The 22,454-nt window shown below is 44.6% G+C and overlaps 1 protein-coding gene across 1 annotated transcript in view; it reads left to right on the top strand.

Moving 5' to 3' along the window:
* LOC139277517 (pleckstrin homology domain-containing family G member 4B) overlaps nucleotides 1-22,454 on the top strand; it is a 176,355-nt gene that overhangs the window by 62,760 nt on the left and 91,141 nt on the right. Inside the window, exon 3 of the mRNA XM_070896064.1 lies at nucleotides 5,959-7,285. Coding sequence (XP_070752165.1) covers nucleotides 5,959-7,285 — 1,327 coding nt within the window. The remainder of the gene's footprint in view (nucleotides 1-5,958; nucleotides 7,286-22,454) is intronic.

The raw sequence follows: 22,454 nt of genomic DNA, 5'->3' as shown, positions 1-22,454 counted from the left end.
AAAATGGATAGCTCCAAAGTGACCAGCCTATAGATTTATTACCTCCTGTACCATCCGCCCCATTTCTTTGTGTACGAGACGTGGGTGTGTTGGCAAAGCACTTGAGTTCTGGCCCATGACCAGAGGAATGTTGAAAGCAGACATTGTTAGTGGGATACACAGCTGGTCACTTGGAACTGAATTTCTACACTGCTCCTAGCCAACAGGAGCAAAATAACCCTATAAAATCCATATGATTCATTTGTTATTCTGTCAATGCACCACAGAAATCAGTTGAGTGTGAATGCCCAGTCCAAAGCTGCCTCCAACTATAAGGAGGTGAAAGTTTATTTGCTGTTTATGTTGGAAAGAGGCCTTACTTCTTTTGGGAGAACATTAATTAACTGCTGTGAATAGGAATGTTGCCAACATTTCAAAAAGAGCAGAACTGAAAACTATTGCTGTGAATGATTCTTTAGTGTCCCCAGTAATTCTCATCAACTGAATATGAGCTCCGCCTCTTTACTTACAGAAAGGAACACATTTCAGCCTGTGCACAGTTGAATTCATGTTTGCCGAAATCCTATAAATTAGCGGCACTTTATATTGTGTTCAACAGCAAGCGAGCATTGCATTTGCATGCTAATCCTGCTCAATGTTGCATCTGTTTGGTGAATTAAATACTGCGATCTGTTGAACTGTGCCAGGAGCCCACATTGGCACAAACACACCTCAAACCGTCTGGCTTCCGATGAAGGCTCCATTCAAAATGTTAGCCTATTTATTTTCTTATTCAGCTGCTGATGATTCTGCTCTGTATTAGCAACACATTCTGTTTTGATGTCCTATTTCAGGATCTCAATACTTGCTCAGATCTGAACCAGTTGAGAGTGCAAACCACGAAATGAGAATTTGGCTTTAAATCTCAACAACAACTTGCATTTATATAGCGTCTTTAATGTAATTAATGTGTCAGCTGGGGCTCAGTGGGTAACACTCTTGTCTCTGAGTCAGAAGGTTGTGGGTTCAAGTCGCACTCCAGGAGCTTGAGCACATAAAAAGTCGAGGCTGACACTCTAGTGCAGTACTGCTGCACTGTCGGAGGTGCCATCTTTCGGATGAGATGTTAAACCGAGGCCCCGTCTGCTCTCTCAGGTGGATGTAAAAGATCCCATGGCACTATTTCGAAGAAGAGCAGGGGAGTTATCCCTGGTGTCCTGGCCAATATTTATCCCTCAATCAACATAACAAAAACAGATTATTTGGTCATTATCACATTGCTGTTTGTGGGAGCTTGCTGTGCTCAAGTTGGCTGCTGTGTTTCCCACATTACAACAGTGACTATACTCCAAAAGTACTTCATTGGCTGTAAAGCGCTTTGAGATGTCCGATGGTCGTGAAAGGTGCTGTATAAATGCAAGTCTTTCTTTCTAATTAACTGTCGCAAGGTGCTTCATAGGAGGGTTATCAAACAAAATTTGACACCGGGCCATATAAAGAGATAGTAAGACAGGTGAGCAAAAGCTGAGACGAAGAGTTAGGTTTTAAGGAACGTCTTAAAGTAGCAGGGAGAGGTGGCGAGGCAGAGAAGTTTAGGGATGGAATTTCAAAGCTTAGCACCTAGGCAGCTGAAGGCATGGCCGCCAATGGTGGAGTGATGAAAATTGGGGATGAGCAAGACCAATCCCCACATCCGAAAGGAATGGACTATTTCCCTTGAACACTCCCTCCATCACACTTGGGTTCTTACTGCTCCACAACAACTTTCCTGCACGTGAAAGTACAGAATATTTTTGCCAATAGTTTACTCTACGTTTTTGAAACCCACACACCTGCAGCAATAAAGCAGCTAAGGAAAAAATGGCTTTGTGGGAGTGCATGCTGGCTATTGGAGAGTGAAAACGATTGGAGAATCAATCGGTGGCCTTTTTTTGGTCCCGAGCTGATAATTTGTAAAGCCATCCCCAATATAAACTGGGTGGTCTTCTGAGCTCGCAGGAAGACATTTTGATACAAATTCACCAAATCTGCTATCTGTTTAAACTCTAAACGTGCCACTAAAAATACTATTTTGGCAGCAGGGACAGATATTTGAATCATGAGGACCTTTTACTTAATAATGTGGCCTATTTAATAATAGGGAAAACACAGCAGATGAATTAAGCTGACAGTTTTGTGATACAGATCGTTTGAAGAGTTTCAGCAGTTGTGCTATGCATGGAGAGTTCTCTCTTGAAACTGTTTAGAATCATTATCATAAACTCAGAGGAGGCTTATTTCAGTCAGCCAACTATCATAAACAAACTGTCCACAAATGCCACAAGACTTTACTATTATGTGTTCCCTCTGTCAGTTCCTGTGGCTGGCTCTCTGTTGTCAGAGTTAAATTCATGTCCTCTTTTCCACAAGGTTTCACAGCACGTTATCTTAGATTTGATCTTCTATCTGGGCGTTTTGCTCTTTGGGTAAAAGAAGAGTGATAAGGATATGGAACTCACTCCTCAAGGAATAGTTGAGGCGAATAGCACAACGGCGTTTAAGGGGAAGTTAGATAAGTACATGGAGAAAGGAATAGAAGGATATGCTGATAGGGTTAGGTGAAGAGGATTGGGAGGAGGACCATAAATGGCAGCATAGGACAGTTGCGCCAAATGGTCTGTTTCTGTACTGTAAATACTATGGAAATCTATGTAATTGAGACCCATTGCATCACCTTCCAAAGGTAGTGTCACGATACACTTAACCCTACCCATCACAATCTTCCCACTGTATTACTCTCTGTTGTTGGACAAAGACCACTCCTCATTACTTCAGTGTAGGTTGTTCTGCTCTCTTAGCTGATCCGCCTTGCACAGTGCAACCCGAGATATACAGCTTCTATCTCTGTCGGCTTGATCTGGCTGCTGGCAGCATTTTTACTAGACTGTTTACTGTCACATTCTGAACCCAGTTTCAAGCAAATCATTCTGTAATCATTCTGTAAAATTCAAGTCAATTATGGTGAAGCAACTATCAAAAGATCATGGGCCTGAAATTCGGGTCGGAGGCTTCCTTTGGACAAATACCTCCGACCCGAGAATTTTTTACGAAACTACCTGGCGCCCCCGTCCTCGAGGTTCGCACGAAGAAGGTGGAGTCTAATGTGACTGGACAACCAATCACGGTATAGTATTCTTATTGATAGCAATGAGAACTCCGTATCTCCGAGTTCTTAATGCTATCAATGAGAAAAAAAAACAAAACACATTAAACACAAAATTAAAAATTAAAAAAACACCTCACATAATTAAAATTAATTGAAATTAAAGTTAATTAAATATTGTAGAAAAAATATATTGTTTGGATTTTTAAAAAAAAGTGTTTTAATAGGATTTAAAATAAACTTACCAAAGTGGACAGGGTTTTTACCAGACGCAAGAGTTTTAAGGATATTTGTTGGGCAAGAGTTGGCAAACAGCCTAATTTCACTCATGTGAATGTCCTGGCTGTGGGGATGCATTCGATCTGACAAGCCAAGGTTTTCGGCACATTGTGGGGCTTCGCTGAGTCCGTACGTATCCCGTATTGACTCGGCAAGGCCAGAATTTTAGCCCCCAGGTTATCATTAGAAAAAATCATAAATACTGGCCAAGATTGATGCAGTGTCAACTCTTATTTTATCTAAGTTCCTTTTTATGCTAAAATTTTAGATATAAAGATTATCCTGTTATTTCTGTGTCCCTGTCTGTGAGAAGGAAACTCCTCCCCTGACAGATTTTGGAGACAATTCCATGTTGCAGTTTAAAAGATTCTCCCTCTGATTTTATTCACACGGAAGGTTGAGGTGCTCTATACATGCAACTGCTTTTTAGTTTGCTTTCCTCGCTCTCTACAGAGTGGGGGCCAAGGGCCAAGTGAGGTCTGATTGTATCACCTTACTGCCACTTCCTATTACTGCTTCAATATAGCGCTGTGCGATGAGTCCAGATCCTTAACCCTTCAGCGTAGATATGTTTTTATTCAGTAATGAGAGTACAGACACTGATAGCAGTACAGGTCAGACGATCATTTTAAGAATATTAATATTTAGGACTTTTTTTTACTGAAATCATTGGGTATTATAATAGAAGAAAGTAAATATGTAAATTAAATCCTTTACAACGGTGCAGTCTTTCAGAATTATAGTGGAATGTTACATCATATGTATATATATATTACCCTCTTGATTGATGCCAAATTTGTAAAAAATCCTTTGGACCTTGAGCAGAAATTTTGAAGATTTCCCCCCCCCGCCCACAAAGTAAAGGTCTTATTTTATCAACAAATCAGTTAGTTGCACAGCTTCTTGTACGACGTGACATCTAGGTCCCTGACGCTTTTTAGTCAGTGGGTTGCAGGGACAGATCTATAGGTAATTTTCATGGAGCAAGTCTCCGTACAATCAATGGAAGGTTATGGGGTAGAGTTCACGCTTTTAGCGCAGTCGGCAAGCTGGCGCAATTTGCGCCTGAAATTGTGCTGGCGGTCCGAAGTGAAGCTATGGTTCAAGTTTCTGCTCAAACTCATTTGCATAATCACAAACATAAAATCTTCCATGTACCTGCGCAATCGGGCAGCGTAATAGAACATAATTGTTTAATTTTTCTTGCAGTAAAAAATATGAATTGATGTATTTAAGAGTGATGACCTGACACAGTTTTATTAATACATCTGGAAATGGGTTTATCACAAAATATAAGCATTTTTGCTGAGTGTCGAGTTCACCACCTATGAGTAACCTGATATTAAATCACTGAAAATGACTTTAAAAACTATACTGAAATATTTACTGGTTTCATTGGCGTACACTAGTTTCTTAGTGTGCGTCTAAGAAGAGAGACTATTTTGAAGTGGCTCCTCGAACGGCCGCAAAGGGGCACAATTGGTGGAATACTGCCATGCTCATTATTTCAATCTGGGGATCTGGCCAGTTTTGTGTGCGGGTCCGGCTTCTAGCGTGATATTTTTTACACCAGCGTTAAAGATTGTGGAAAGTCGATTTATGCTCCACATAACTTGCGCTTAAAATTCCTCGATCATTTACGCTGGATCGGTCGATTTCCGTTAAATTGCCCTGGAAACGAACGGAAACCCTAGCCCTATATTTTTGTAGCACTTTTAGACAGGACGTAGAAAAATTTATTCAATGGAAATCAAGCATTACAACCATTGAAAATAGCCCAGAGCAATAACCTTAACTAAGAAAATATTGTAAAATGTTTTTGTCTGTTTAACTGATCTAATAATTAGGTGCGTCTGTAGTACAAATACTGCCTCATTTAAAGTGGATGAAACAGCACTGAAAGCAGAAGGATAATTGCACAATGGTATAATGCGTCCCTCATTTAGTGATCAAAGATCATATGTTAACATTTTGTTTTCATTAATCAATAATAGCACCATGCACTCAGAAGCCTGCTGGTTCCGTGCATAAGGAAATTGCCTGAACCCCCAGTGAGCCCAATGCTCCCTTTATTCTCCATTCTACTTGTCGGTCACACTGACTAACAGCAATAATGTACAAGCCATATCCATTATATGCCTTGAAATTAAGCTCTTTAAACATTAGCATGTGAACACACAACATCCTCATGTTCTAGAGTCATACATCTTACTTAATTAGCCTGAGTACACAGACACCACTGGCTAGCTGAGTTTAAATGAATAAAATCACCCCAAAACCTGCTGCAACACTTTACCCTCACAAGTCTGTGTAACTACAATAGGCTTCCTATTGACGCTTCAGAACCCTGCAGGTTAGGTTCACAGCTGGTGGGAACTAGGCGACTCCCAAAAGGGTAAGTAACTCCCTCTGTTTTAACTGCCCCTGGGCGGAAAGGATTAATATCCATCTCCACGTTAAGAATGAACCTGCTTAACTAGCTTACTGACAAGTTATTTATAAGTATTTTGCTATAGTAAGCGTCCTATTAATGCCGCTTGCATGTTCTTCTCCCTCAGGCTGGATATTCAAGCCTCCTGTTCCGTCATGAAGGCTGGCCTTTGTGCCTCCACGAGAAGGTAGTGATACAATTGTCAGCGTTCAACATCTTCCTTCTGCGCCCTGGCGATTTCTATCTGCAAATTCTACCTGTTGGAAGGCAGTCTGTGCGAATTGTGCTGAAATGTTTGGGCAGAGACCTGTGCAGTGTGGAGGAGAAGCTTATACCAGAAGTATCTTACACCAATATTTTCACAGTGGAATGGTTGGGAACGATAAACAGTGAACGTGCTGGCACACCATTGCACACTTGCCTGTTAGCCACAGATAACGGGGTTGTGAAAGTGCTTTGGACTAAAATAGTAAACCCTGAATTTGTAAATAAAGTCAAAGTAACACCAGCATCTGGACACGAAACCTATCTTGTTCAGGAAATAGAAAATGACTCTGGCTCTGCTAGAATGACATTGCAGACGGGTATGGAGACTAATCGTTTGTTTAAGGCTTCTGAGCCTGAGCCTGATGCTAAAAGTGACAAAAATATGTTGCCTAACATGACTCAAGTAGAAGGTGCAAAATGTCTGAGCCAGCAGCCTGTGATATTGAGTAAGGTCTCCCCAAACCTATGTGACGTCGCCAATGAAAATGCTGAAGGAGATTACGTGGATTTAATGATGTTTTCTAAAGAAATATGCTCTGATAAGAGGACTGCACATCCTCCATATAAGAATGGAGAATCTTCAGTGGTTCCAGTGAATGGCACATGGGCATGTGGAGGGACAATAAGGTTTGCAGCAGAACCTTGCACACCATGCTTAAATAGAAGGTCAAACAGAGATTTAGAGCACCAAGAAATGAAATGTCGCTATCGTGAATCTTACATAGAAGCTCTACAAAACCCGTTAAACTTTGGGTTCAGTTTACAGGAGGCAGAACCTTCTAAAAAGAACAGGGAAGAGCTCTTGATCAACCACAAGCTCAACAGTAGTTCGAAAAATCTAGTCTGCTCCAGGCAAAACCAGGAACCTAAGAATTCCAGTAGGACTACTGCCACGTCACCATGTAAGGCAACAAATAAGGACAGGTTATTGGGACATCACATTCCACGTCCCACATCATTTAAGGAACCATATCGATCTATAGCCAAATGTGATCCTCATGTATGGTCACCACCTTCAGGCACTTCCAACAGACATTCAGTTCCTCATGCTCAAAGGTCATGTTTGCCAACTGGTGACACGGTGTCCTCCGAAATTGTGCCCAGCGGGAAAATTGTGCAAGTTACAAAGAAATGTTCAGTTGGCTACGTATCTCCACGAATTCGCAGATACAAATCCCAGGGAAAAGGTAAAAATATACCAAATTATGTTTATGCGGAAATCTGAGAGTACTGAAATATCAGGTCTGTTGTCTGAGCTGCTCAGTGGAAATAAAACACAACCGCTTTATTTTCCTTTGTTGTGAAAGACTTCAAATTTAGTTATAGTCAGATAATCCCTTCTGAAAGTAACATAGATTAGAATAAGTGCTGAGCCTTTTTTTTGCAAACTGTTGGATGAAAGAGTAAGAAAAGTAGGGACTTATCCATATAAAAGTGCTGGCATTCAGAGTTCCTAAACACCTTGGGGCCAAAATATCAGGGTCTCAAAGAGACCAGTTAGTGCCCGTTGTGGTGGCCATTCCTAACGATCGAATGGCCGCCGCTTTGGGGTCAACAAGCTGACCCGACCTAAATTCAGGTCGGGGATTTTTCAGCCTGGACCCCACCCCGCCCAAGTCGATGCACCACCAATTTAAAATAAAATAAATAATCAACTATCCATTTTCAGCTCGATCCGTCGATCCCCAGCCGCGCGGTGCTCCTGGCAGGTTTTTCTGCCGGTGCACCCTCTGAAGACTGTGTGGCCCGGCAGTGCGGCCGCCCTTAAAGGGGAGGGCCCACTACTGTGGTCGCAATGCAAACATTTTTGTTGGCTAGCAAAATACTGCCCCCAGATTCGGTCGGGCCACCAATGGGCAGCCTGGCACCCCCTCTTGGGTGCCAGGCCGCTGGCCCGGCCAAAACCCTCTCTGGTGACCCAGTGGCCAAAGTTTAAAAAATGATCGAATCTCTCTACTTTAACGTAGGGGAGAGAGTGTGGTGACGCACACACGCTGTGACATCGCACATTGATGGACAGCAGCAGATGGCTCCAAACGACCCATTTTCAGCCAGTCAGCCTGACTTTGAGTCTAAGGCCCGCCCCATTATGATCCATTTCCTGTAGGACTTTGAAAAAAATTCAAAGCCCTGAAAATGGATCTACTCACTGCACCAAGAGGTGAGTGCCAGTAAAAAACTCAGGCGCCAGCTTACTGTGCACCTGAATTTTGGCCCACTTGGCTCTGAAATCCCGGCCCTTCCAGAGCACTCAAGTCATAATTTAGGTGGGAGTCCACCGGAAGGGTCACAAGTTAGGCCAGGACATGCTCCACCACAGATCTCATGGCCATTCAGTTTTATTCTGGTTTGCTTTGAAGGTATTTGAGTTTTTGTAGTATGTTTATCAAAACTATGGCCCAGAAATCCCGGTTTCTCCTTCCCGCGGGCATTCGACTGGATTCTAGAAAAAAGAAGTGCACCTGTCTGAAGCTGCTGTGCCCACGCGAGATCCCGGTCCGGAGGCCTCTCCTGACTGTGCATCGCAGTGCGTGCACGTCGGGACATGTGCAGGTTTGGAGCTGGAGTCACATGGCTCTGGGCAGCCAATCAATTATACTATAGTCTCATTCATAGTAATAGGAGTTTTGTAAGTCCGAAACTCCTATTACTATGAATGAGAAACATACCCAATCACTACATAAAACATTAAAAAAACACCTCACATAAATACACTATAGAAATTAAAGTTGATAGAAATGTTTTTGAAAAAAAAAAGTTGCCGATTTAAAAAAAAAAGTTTTATTTATAGTTTAAAATAAAATTACCTGAGTGGGCAGAGTTTTTAACATAAATATGTATTTTTCAATTTTAATTTAATATGTTTTTGATATGTTTTTAAACTCTTACGCTGGTAAAAGTAGGCTATGCGCCTGCTTTCAACAGGGCCCAAGAGTTTTAAGGACATTCGCAGGGCAAGAGATGCGCAAATAGCCCAGTCTCTTCCGTGGAAATGTCCTCACCCCCGATATGTGGGAGATCTGTTAAGCCAGAAACTTGACAGAGCAGAAAAGCTGGTTTTCAGCGCATGCGCATTGCACGCCGAAAACCGGCTTTTCCGATGCCGTCCTGGGTCCGTACGCTCTCTGTACGGACCTGGGGAGGCCGGGATTTTAATATTTTTATTGTGCATTGCAAGTGCTAATACTTAGAGCGAAGAGTAAAAGTAATAATGTATGTATTTTCTTATAGTCGATTCACTAGAATATTAACATTGATAAAACAGGAGCTTCTGTTTTAAATGCTAATATTCCAATAATTCAATTTAATTTTTTGTTTGATTTTAGATTATTTGTGAGAAAATATGCACCATTTTGCTTTTCATGTTAATTACCAGCAGTTAAGATGAAGAGCATAAATATTTACAGGGGCCGTTCCTGTTCTGCCGCTGTAACTCTGGCATCAACGGGGTTTCTGCTGAACATCCGCGGAAGTTATGGTGACGGAGCGGGAGGAGCCTTGAGAAACTCACGTCCATAGTTTTAATCAATGGCATAAAAAAAAGGCATTTGGCCCATCGTGCCTCTCTGAAAGAGCTATCCAATTAGTCCCACTCCTCTGCTCTTTCACCATAGGCCCGCAAATTCCTCCTTTTTAGGTCACATTCTTGATCACATTCACTACTTGAACAAACTATCATAGCAATTTTATTAAAGTAAAAAAAAAACATTGTTCGGCTTCTGAACATAGAAACATAGATACATAGAAAATAGGTGCAGGAGTAGGCCATTTGGCCCTTCCAGCCTGCAACACCATTCAATATGATTATGGCTGATCATGCATCTCAGTACCCCATTCCTGCTTTCTCTCCATACCCTTTAGCCGTGAGGGCCACATCTAACTCCCTTTTTGAATATATCTAACGAACTGGCCCTAACAACTTTCTGTGGTAAAGAATTCCACAGGTTAACAACTCTCTGAGTGAAGAAGTTTTTCCTCATCCCGGTCCTAAATGGCTTACCCCTTATCCTTAGACTGTGATCCCTGGTTCTGGACTTCCTCAACATCGGGAACATTCTTCCTGCATCTAACCTGTCCAATTCCATCAGAATTTTATATGTTTCTATGAGATCCCCTCTCATTCTTCTAAATTCCATTGAATACAAGCCTAGTCGATCCAGTCTTTCTTCATATGTCAGTCCTGTCATCCCGGGAATCAGTCTAGTAAACCTTCACTGCACTCCCTCAATAGCAAGAATGTCCTTCCTCAGATTAGGAGACCAAAACTGAACACAATATTCAAGGTGTGGCCTTACCAAGGCCCTGTACAACTGTAGTAAGACCTCCCTGTTCCTATACTCGAATCCTCTCGCTATGAAGGCCAACATGCCATTTGCCTTCTTCACCGCCAGCTGCACCTGTATGCCAACCTTCAATGACTGATGTACCATGACACCCAGGTCTCGTTGCACCTCCCCCTTTACTAATCTGTCACCTTTCAGATAATAATCAGCCCTCCTGTTTTTACCACCAAAGTGGATAATCTCACATTTATCCACATTATACCGCATCTGCCATGTATTTGCCCACTTACCTAACCTGTCCAAGTCACCCTGCAGCCTCTTAGCATCCTCCTCACTGCCACCCAGCTTAGTGTCATCTGCAAACTTCCCGACAGGTTTGTCTTGACGGAGAAGATGTCACTGCTCCCCCGATCAAGCCTCCAACTAGAATCGCAGATTGGGTGCGGATGACGTCATCAGGGCCCGATCTGCATAAAAAGAAAGACTTGGATTTATATAGCGCCTTTCACCACCACCGGGCATCTCAAAGCGCTTTACAGCCAATTAAATACTTTTGGAGTGTAGTCACTTTTATAATATGGGAAACGTGGCAGCAAGCTTGCACACAACAAGCTCCCACAAACAGCACTGTGATAATGACCAGATAATCTCTCCCTCAGCACTGCACTTGTGTGTCAGCCTCGATTTTTATATTTAAAGAGGACCCCGTTGCCTTCCTGCGGGTGTCCCAGTCAAAAGAGCAGGTTAACATTGGGATCCTGGCAGGAAGATAACGGGATCAGAGGGGGTTAAGTCACTGCCCTCCTTTCAACTGCCCCTCTCCCACCCAGTTACCGTCAGGTGGCGGAGTTAAAATAGGGGCCTCAAAGTTTGTGCTTCCCTCGTTGTCACAGCAGCATGTGTTTTTACTAATACTTGTGCCTTGTAGATGGTGGAAAACCTTTGCAGAGTCAGGAGCTGAGTCACTCGCCGCAGAATACCCAGCCTCTGATCTGCTCTTGCAGCCACAGTATTTATGTTGCTGGTCCAGTTAAGTTGAGAGGGAAGTACTGAATGAAAACCAAACATAATATGGTGGGAGAACTGGGTTCAACAAAAGTTGAAAAACTGGACTCTTCTTTTATAACCTTGAGCTACGTAATTAGATGTGCTGAACAACACTCGGGATGTTGCTAAGGAAAATACATTAAACGATTTGGACAAGTAATCCATTTTTCAGTGGATGAAACTTTATGAATGAAACTGACCCAAAATTAAAACCAGTTGTCGGGGCATTTTGATTAGGAATGCGAGACCCCAGTAATAAAGCTTGTGCGTTACTGGACAAGATTGCTGCACTTCTGAGTAGAGATTATAAGTACATAATTTGCAAGGTAGAATGTTGCTTGATATAGTATCAACATCCACACACAAACGAGGAATACGTTGGGTACAAATTGGATAAATTGTTCACTTGTTCTACCTCTCAGTGCTGTCATCCAGGAATGAATTAATCTTCCACGGTTCAAAGATTTTGTTTAAAACACTTTGATGCCAAGACTGTTAAGCCCACCTCAGACTTTAGTAAACCTTTCATCACTTCTAACACTGCCTTAAACTTTCTAAAATCATAACATAGCAACAGTGATCTGTAAAGCAAGATATTGTAGCATCCATCTTAATATCAAACACCCAAGCCTTAGGCCATTCATTTAGACTCGCACACATTGTCGAGTGTCAATCTACTATAGTCTATAACTGCAGCATCCAGCCAACACCCTGATGCTCTTCCTATTTGGCCATGTTCCAGCTCCTCATTAAGATGCTTCAGGCTGCTACCTGTAGAGACTACGGTTTAGAACCACAAACGCACAAGGTTCCTTCTATGTTTCAGTTTTCAATCATTCTCAGCCATGCTTGAACCGGTCCCCTATATGGTCCTGTCTATAAAGTGCTGCCAGAACAGAAATGTTACATAAAGAGACTATTTGCTGGCATATTACTCTTTTAACATACCATTATTTTGAAATATTGAGGCAATGTTCCCAAAATATTGTAAAAGTTAAGCCTAACAAAACATGTTTTTTAAGAGTTTCCAATCGTATGTTTAACTGGGATCATTCTAATTAATCCAACTGGATTTCTGGCCCAGAATTGCCTCCACTCCTATCATCCAATTTTTGAATTCACAAATGAAAATAGTGTATCAAGAGGAATATTTCTTTCTCTATTTAGTTCCAATTCCTTTCTACAAAAGGCATTAATTGATGCCCTGTAATGGTTCCATAAAAGCCAACAATTTTCCAATGCCTCACTAGCCATCATCATGTATAAATCTAGACAAGGCGTAGCCTCTTGAACTGTAGGAGGCTAAGTATATACACTTCTCACTAGGGTCATTGGATAGTAATAAGAAGCGGAAACCCTGGCTAATGTCCCCTTCCAGTCCGAGGGGTATTAAGCCACATGTCACCCATCTACAATCATCGCAGCTAAAAGCAGCTAATTCACCGGGGGACTGGAAGCCGCCACTTTCTTGGTCTATATGGTTCAGCATCACATTGGCCAGTGCATCTATCCATTAAGTCACTGAAAATGTTATTCTATATACTAATTAGCTAAATAAGAACATAAGATATAGGAACAGGAGTAGGCCATCTGGCCCCTTGAGCCTTCTCTGCCATTCAATAAGATCATGGCTGATCTGATAATGGCCTCAACTCCACTTCCCTTCCCTCTCCCCATAATCGTTGACTCCCTTATCATTCAAAAATCTGTCGATCTCCACCTTAAATATACTCAATGACCCAGCCTCCACATCTCTCTGAGGTCGAGAATTCCAAAGATTCACGGCCCTCTGAGAGAAGAAATTCTTCCTCATTACTGTTTTAAATGGGTGACCCCTTATTCTGAAACTGTGTCCCCTGGTTCTAGATAACCCCACCAGGGGAAATATCCTCTCTGCATCTACCGTGTCAAGCCCCCTCAGAATCTTATATGTTTCAATAAGATCACCTCTCCATCTTCTAAACTCCAATGAGTATAGGCCCAACCGAGGGTCTAGCAAGAAGGAGGAACTGAAGGAAATCCTTATTAGTCAGGAAATTGTGTTATGGAAATTGATGGGATTGAAGGTTGATAAATCCCCAGGGCCTGCCTGATAGGCTGCATCCCAGAATACTTAAGGAAGTGGCCCAAGAAATAGTGGATGCATTGGTGATCATTTTCCAACAGTCTATCGACTCTGGATCAGTTCCTATGGACTGGAGGGTAGCTAATGTAACACCACTTTTTAAAAAAGGAGGAAGAGAGAAAACAGGGAATAATAGACCAGTTAGCCTGACATCAGTAGTGGGGAAAATGTTGGAATCAATTATTAAAGATGAAACAGCAGCGCATTTGGAAAGCAATAACAGGATCGATCCAAGTCAATATAGATTTATGAAAGGGAAATCATGCTTGACAAATCTTCTAGAATTTTTTGAGGATGTAACTAGTAGAATGGACAAGGGAGAACCAGTGGATGTGGTGTATTTGGACTTTCAAAAGGCTTTTGACAAGGTTCCACACAAGAGATTAGTGTGAAAAATTAAAGAACATGATATTGGGGGTAATGTATTGACGTGGATAGAGAACTGGTTGAAAGACAGGAAGCAGAGAGTTGGGATAAACGGGTCCCTTTCAGAATGGCAGGCAGTGACTAGTGGAGTGCCGCAGGGTTCAGTGCTGGGACCGCAGCTATTTATAATATACATCAATGATTTGGAAGAAGGAATTGAGTGTAATATCTCCAAGTTTGCAGATGACACTAAGCTGGGTGGCGATGTGAGCTGTGAGGAGGATGCCAAGAGGCTGCAGGGTGACTTGGACAGGTTAGGTGAGTGGGCAAATGCATGGCAGATGCAGTATAATGTGGATAAATGTGAGGTTATCCTCTTTGGTGGCAAAAACAGGAAGGCAGAATATTATCTGAATGGCGACAGATTAGGAAAAGGGGAGGTGCAACGAGATCTGGGTGTCATGGTACATCAGTCATTGAAAGTTGGCATGCAGGTACAGCAGGTGGTGAAGAAGGCAAATGGCATGTTGGCCTTCATAGCTAGGGGATTTGAGTATAGGAGCAGGGAGGTCTTACTGCAGTTGTACAGGGCTTGGTGAGGCCTCACCTGGAATATTGTGTTCAGTTTTGGTCTCCTAATCTGAGGAAGGACGTTCTTGCTATTGAGGGAGTGCAGCGAAGGTTCACCAGACTGATTCCTGGGATGGCAGGACTGACATATGAGGAGAGACTGGATCGACTGGGCCTGTATTCACTGGAATTTAGAAGAATGAGAGGAGATCTCATAGAAACATATAAAATTCTGATGGGATTGGACAGGTTAGAGGCAGGAAGAATGTTCCTGATACTGCGGAAGTCAAGAACCAGGGGTCACAGTCTAAGGATAAGGGGTAAGCCATTTAGGACCGAGATGAGGAGAAACTTCTTCACTCAGAGAGTTGTTAACCTGTGGAATTCTCTACTGCAGAAAGTTGTTGAGGCCAGTTCGTTAGATATATTCAAAGAGGGAGTTAGATATGGCCCTTATGGCTAAAGGAATCAAGGGGTATGGAGAGAAAGCAGGAAAGGGGTACTGAGATGAATGATCAGCCATGATCTTATTGAATGGTGGTGCCGGCTCAAAGGGCCGAATAGCCTACTCCTGCACCTATTTTCTATGTTTCTATGTTTCAACCTGCTCAACCTTTCTTCCTAAAGAACCCCCTTCATCTCAGAAATCAACCTCGTGAACCGTCTCTGAACTGCCTCCGATGGAAGTATATCCCTCCTTAATAAGGAGACCAAAACTGCACGCAATACTCCAGGCAAATTCAAGCAACGTTTGTACACAGAGGGTCTAGGAGAGTGAAGCTGCAGAGCACCATAGGTTATTTTTGATAGTTGTGGGGTCATTTCAATCCCATTGCAGATGCTTCTAGGTTTCAGTGACAAACAAGGAGGAATGGGAGGTATTCCGGATCTCCGGGCACAGCTACAGAAATAGTATGCTGATTATCTTCAGGGTAGTGCGGATTGCATTACTACTGGAGCAAGTCACACTCCTCGGCGGTGACCTGTGTCCCAGTTATACTTTTCGATACTGGTATCATACCAAAACCATTTTTGGAGCAGCGAAGAGTTACAGAGCTGGTCTCCCCACTTTCAAATGAAAGAAAGCACAGCCCTGTGCACCCATATTTAAACAGATACAAGCTCCAGCTGTTGGTAAATATTTAAAGTTAGGGTAGTCATCTTTATTTCTATTACTGGGAACTTTAAGTTCAGTGATTGTTTTAACAGCTAAAGCTTAAAAATTCTGCCATACCCCTGTGGCTATTATATTATAGATAAGTACAACTCATATGAGGTGGTCTTGAACAAGGAAAAAAATGCTGAATTAATGCAAGTTTGGAAGGATAGCTGACATTTATAATTGGTATTTTGTTCTGCGCTAGTTCAAGACATGCAGTATAACTACCTAAAATTGTATAGAAACAGGTCCATGCTGGTGTTAATGCACCATATAAGCCTCCTCCCACCCTTCTTCATCCAACCCTATCCGCAGATCCTTCTACTCCTTTCTCCTTAATGTATTTATGTGGCTTCCCTTTAAATGCATCAATAACTGTAGCACATTTACTAATAGTTTAGAATCAGCAAACAACTATGCTGAGTTGTCAGTATATAACAAGGAAGTACATCAGCATCCTCATTCAGGCTAACATCCCCAGCATTGAAATACTGACAACACTCGATCAGCTCCGCTGGGCAGTGTCATGTATTTCACCATCTTGCAATGACAATAGTTATGTAACTGTAACTCATGTACACCGTCCCTGTACCCTTGTAATGCACACCCTGACCACAGGGGGTGAGCTTGCGGGAGGCACTCCTCACTTGGGCTTCCAGGTATAAAAGGGGAGGTCCCACCCAGGATCAACACTCTTTAGTCCTGGAACTAAAGTGAAGGTCACAGAGTGACCGTGTCTGATATATCCATGCCTCGTGTGAGTTTGTAACAAGGTGCAGAGACACTACATTTGGCGACGAGGATGGGAATCACTGAACCACGAGGATGGCCACCGGCAGCACAGAGGAACTCTACTGTGTGGGTGAGGAATGGGATGACTTGGTGGAAAGACTCCAGCAGAGCTTTGTCACAAAGGACTGGCTGGAAGAGACAGCGGCTGACAAGCGGAGGGCGCATCTGCTGACCAGCTGTGGTCCACAGACGTATGCGCTAATGAAAGACCTGCTTGCACCCCAAAAGCCAGCGGACAAGCCCTTCGAAGAGCTCAGCCAGCTGATCAGTGAGCATCTCAAGCCGGCAAGTAGCATACACATGGTCCGGCACCGGTTCTACTCTCACCAGCGTCGGGAAGGTCAAAACATCCCGGACTTCGTGGCGGAACTGCGGCGTTTGGCCAGTCTCTGTAAGTTCTCTGATGCCTGCAGGGGGGAGATGTTAAGGGACTTTTTCATCGAGGGCATCAATCATGCCGGAATTTTCAGGAAGCTCATAAAGACTAAGGTCTTGACTTTAGAAGGGGCGGCATTGTTAGCTCAGACCTTTATGGCAGGGGAAGAGGAGACCAAGCTAATTTACGCACACAGCCCTGGTTGCGATGAACCAGGGAGTTAATGTTGTAAAAATGACACACAACCCCACAGGCAGGCAAGGGCAATTCGACACCGTCTAGGCAGACAGGCAAGGGCAATTCGACACCGCCCAGGCAGCAACAAGCTCCAGGGTGGGCCCGCAACACATACAATGGAAAGGGGATCGGCAATTCATGCCATCACGAGGAACAATGCATCCTGTGATGGGACAATTAACACCCTCCATCAGAGTGCTTAGAAACAGCCAAACGGGCCATCAGAGAGGAATGCCTGGGAATAGTCCTTTTGTTAACAGCAATCTCAGCTCATGTTGGAGGTGTGGGGGTAGACACACTGCCAAAAGCTGCAGGTTCCAACTTTACACCTGTGGGATTTGTAATGTCAGTGGACACTTGGCCAGGATGTGCAAAAAGACAGTAGTGAGGCTAGTCTGCGAAACAGAGGAACCAGACGAGGGGTCTGAAATGCAGGATGAGGCCTGGGGAACAACCATAGATGCTGAAGTTCAGAGAGTTCATGTGGCTGATGTCCATCGCTCGTACACCAAAACGCCACCCATGATGATGAAAGTCTTACTGAATGGCATTCCGGTGCACATGGAGCTGGATACCGGAGCTAGCCAGTCACTCATGAGCGCCCAACAGTTTGAGACTATGGCCACACAGAGCTAGCAGGCCCAAACTGGAACGCATTGAGGTGCAGCTACGTACGTACACCAAAGAGATCATCCCAGTGCTGGGCAGTGCAAACTTGGTGGTAACGCATAATGGATTACAGAACTGGCTGCCACTCTGGATTGTTCCAGGAAATGGCCCCGCGCTTTTGGGGAGGAATTGGCTAGCGGAGATGAATTGGAAATGGAGGGATGTGCACGCCATTTCATCCGTGGAGCGAAGTTCATGCTCGCAGGTATTGCAAAAATTCGTGTCACTCTTTCAACCCGGTGTCGGAATGTTCAAGGGGCATTAAAGTAGTGATATACACCACTCCGGACGCCAGACCAGTGCACCACAAAACCAGAGCAGTGCCGTACATGAAGCGTGAGAAAATTGAAAGTGAACTGGACAGGCTGCTCAGAGAGGGCATAATTTTGGCCGTTGAATTCAGCGACTGGGCAAGTCCCATCGTTCCCGTCCTCAAAGCAGATGGCTCGGTTAGGATTTGTGGCGGCTACAAAGCCACCATCAACCGAGTGTCGATGCAAGACCAATACCCGCTTCCGAGAGTGGAGGACCTCTATGCCGCGCTGGCAGGTGGCAAGCTGTTCACCAAGGTGGACCTCACTTCGGCCTACTTGACTCAGGAACTGGCGGAAGATTCCAAGCTTCTGACCACCATCACGACGCACAAAGGATTATTTGTCTACAACAGGTGCCCGTTTGGCATTCGTTCGGCAGCGGCTATCTTTCAGCGAAACATGGAAAGCTTGCTCAAGTACATCCCTGGAACAATCGTGTTCCAAGACGACATCCTTATAACGGGTTGAGACACTGAGGAACACCTCCGCAACCTGGAGGAGGTTCTACGCCGATTGGAACGGGTAGGCCTGCGGCTGAAAAAGGCCAAGTGCGTGTTTTTGGCCCCTGAGGTCGAGTTCCTGGGCAGGAGTGTTGCCGCAGACGGGATCCGGCCCACTGAATCAAAACCTGAGGCGATTCGCCGGACGGCCAGGCCCGGCAACACGTCAGAGTTGCGATCATTCCTGGGACCTTTGAACTATTTTGGGAAGTTCCTGCCGAACTTAAGCACATTGTTGGAGCCGGTACACATGCTCCTCCGTAAAGGTTGTGAATGGTTTTGGGGGGATTGTCAAGAACGGGCTTTCAATAAGGCGAGGAACCTGCTGTGTTCCAACAAACTGTTGACTTTGTATGACCCCTGTAAAAAAACTGGTTTTAACATGCGATGCGTCATCCTACAGGATTGGGTGTGTGTTGCAGCAGGCTAACGATGACGGCCGACTCCAACCGGTGGCTTATGCCTCCAGGTCGCTCTCCCAGGCAGAGCGTGGATACGGCATGGTCGAGAAGGAGGCAATCTCATGTGTGTACGGTGTGAAAAAGATGCACCAGTACCTTTTCGGTAGACGGTTCAAGCTAGAGACGGACCACAAGCCGTTAACATCCTTGTTGTCCGACAGCAAGGCTGTCAACGCTAATGTGTCAGCTCGCATACAGCGATGGGCTCTCACGCTGGCTGCGTATGACTACACCATACGGTACCGGCCGGGCGCCGAAAATTGCGCTGACGCGCTCAGCAGGCTCCCACTGGCCACCACCGAGGTGGCATCGGAGCAGAGTGCCGAGATGGTCATGGCCATTGAGGCTTTTGACACTGTGGGCTCCCCCATCACAGCCTGCCAGATCAAACTCTGGACCAACAGGGACCCCCTCCTATCCACGATAAAGAAATGTGTTCTGACTGGGAATTGGGCGCCCGCAAACAGGGCATGCCCCGAGGAAGTCAAGCCGTTTCAGAGACGGATGGATGAACTCTCTGTCCAAGCTGACTGCCTGCTATGGGGCAGCTGGGTAGTCATGCCCCAGAAAGGAAGGGAAGCGTTCATAAGGGAACTCCACAGCGAGCACCCTGGCATCGTGTTAATGTAGGCCATTGCCCGGTCACATGTATGGTGGCTGGGGATTGACTCAGACCTGGAACACTGTGTTCGCAGGTGCACGATGTGTGCCCAGCTGGGCAATGCGTCCAGGGAGACCCCACTCAGCCCGTGGCCCTGGCCCACCAGGCCATGGTCACGTATTCACGTGGACTATGCGGGCTCGTTCATGGGGAGAATGTTCCTGATCGTTGTCGATGCATACTCGAAGTGGATCGAGTGCATCATATTGAACTCGTGCACGACATCCATCACTGTGGAGAGTCTGCGTACAGTTTTCGCGGCCCACGGCTTGCCGGACATCCTGGTCAGTGATAATGGCCTGTGTTTTACCAGCCATGAATTCCAGGAGTTTATGTCGGGCAATGGGATCAAGCACGTCTGGACAGCGCGGTTCAAGCCGGCCTCCAATGGCCAGGTGGAATGGGCAGTCCAAGTCATAAAGCAGGGCATGCTACGCATCCAAGGACCCTCCCTTCAGTACCGCCTATTGCGCCTGCTGGCCTACAGGTCCCGACCGCACTCGCTCACGGGAGTCCCGCCAGCGGAACTCCTCATGAAACGCACGCTCAAGACGTGACTGATCCTCATCCACCCAGCCCTGGCAGACATTGTTGAGGGCAAGCGCCAGTCCCAAACCGAGCTCCATGATCGAGACTCAAGGGGGAGGTGTATAGAAATAGATGACCCGGTATTTGTTCTTAACCATGCTTTGGGACCCAAATGGCTTGAGGGCACCGTAATTGGCAAAGAAGGAAACAGGGTCATGGTGGCCAGACTAAACAATGGGGAGATATGCCGCAAACACTTGGACCAAGTAAAGACAAGGTTCAGTGCAGACACGGAGGAACTGGAAGAAGAGCATGATGAGATAGCACCCACACCACTGCCAGTGTACGAGCAACAAAGACAGCCCTCAGCATGCACAATCCCTGCGGCCAGCCCAGACAGGCCGGAATCACCTCAAGTGACAGAGACGCATGCTGAGGCTCAGCCACCAGAGCCACAACTGCGGCGCTCCACGAGAGAGCGTTGACCACCCGATAGACTTAACCTCTGAAACTAAAAGACTTAAAGGGGGAGGTGATGTCATGTATTTCACCATCTTGCAATGACAATAGTTATGTAACTGTAACTCACGTACACCGTACCTGTACCCTTGTAATGCACACCCTGACCACAGGGAGTGAGCATGCGGGAGACACTCCTTACCTGGGCTTCCAGGTATAAAAGGGGAGGTCCCACCCAGGATCAACACTCTTTAGTCCTGGGAATAAAGTGAAGGTCACAGAGTGACCGTGTCTAATATATCCATGCCTCGTGTGAGTTTGTAACAAGGTGCAGAGACACTACAGGCAGGCCAAATAGTTTGCATGCTAGACACGAGACTCCCAAAGCAAGAGCTCTACTCGGAGCTCCTTCACGGCAAATGAGCCAAAGGTGGGCAGCGGAAACGCTACAAGGACACTCTCAAAGCCTCCCTGATAAAATGCAATATCCCCACTGACACCTGGGAGTCCCTGGCCCAAGACCACCTAAGTGGTTCAATGCTCCAGCGTTTCTAGTTTGCATTCCAGCCACTGCTGAATTTTTGTGAGTGAAGCTGGCAATCAAATGTTTCATCATCCCTGCCCTCAGCTTCCTGATCATTGGGCCTCCTTAAATCGTGATTTAATTTTGCCAGATGAGAGGGAATTCACCACTGACACTTTTAGTATGTAGCTTAAATGAGATGCCTTTGATGATGATAAATGCAAGGCACAGTGAAGCAGTAGCAGCCCTTCATCTCAGGCCATTGAAAGATTGATTCAGTGGCAGAGGTCATGCCCTGGAGTCTTGTGAAGATGTAAAATAAGAATAAGAGATACTTTTTCAATTCCTGCTATCGGAGTGTGTCCAGAGCAGAGAGGAACAAATTGACGCTGATTGCATGCACTGTAGTTGTGATGTTATACACAGCATCTGGTACATTAAATAATATATCATAACCTGAAGATGGAATTTTGCTGTCTTGAGCATGTATGTTGTAACAGAAGAAATGATCAGATCTGCAACAGAAGTTAGCAACTTACCTACAATGCTTTAGCCAGCAGAGGTAATGGCTGTAGTTAAACATCCTGGGGCAGAGTTTCCGCTTTGGGTGCAAACGGGAAGTTGTGCCCAAAATGCACTTGAAATTGGGCTGATTAGGTTACAGTTCAAGTTTCAGCTAAAATATATTCGCATAATCACAAACATAAGATCTTCCATCACAGCAATCAGGCAGCATAATACAATGTGATTGTTTTTTTTTCACTAAAAAGTATTCCTTGATATATTTAAGATTGCAGTTTTATTAATCCAGCTGAAAATAGGTTTATCAGCACAAATAAGCAATTTTAATAAGAGTGTCTAGTTCCCCACCTATCCGTAACCTGATGTAAAATCGCTGAAAATGACTCAAAAAACACAATACTGAACTATTTACTAGCTCCATTGGTGTACGAGTCCGCTTCTTAGTAAATTAAATAATTTTTTCTATGAAAAACCCTTTAAAACTTGCCTACTAGTGCCTGTGCACCTAAAAACAATGAGCGCAATTTGAAGAGCCTCCTCGAACCAGCACAATTGGCAGAAGCTCACAATTCTAACCTGGGGGCATGGCCAATGTTATGGGCGGGGCACTTAATCTTGAACCAGTGTAAAAGATCGGGGAAAACATGAGTGTAAGTGGTTCTGTATGTTACTCAGCTATGTTTTAAATTCCCTGATCTTTTGCACTGGTTTGGCAGATTATGCCCATATTGTGCTGGAATCTGGGCAAAAAATAGCGGAAACAA

This window comes from Pristiophorus japonicus, chromosome 12 (genome assembly GCF_044704955.1).
Source record: "Pristiophorus japonicus isolate sPriJap1 chromosome 12, sPriJap1.hap1, whole genome shotgun sequence".
NCBI lineage: Eukaryota > Metazoa > Chordata > Chondrichthyes > Pristiophoridae > Pristiophorus > Pristiophorus japonicus.
Note: the sequence above shows the minus strand (reverse complement) of the source record. Positions and strands in the feature narration are given on the sequence as shown.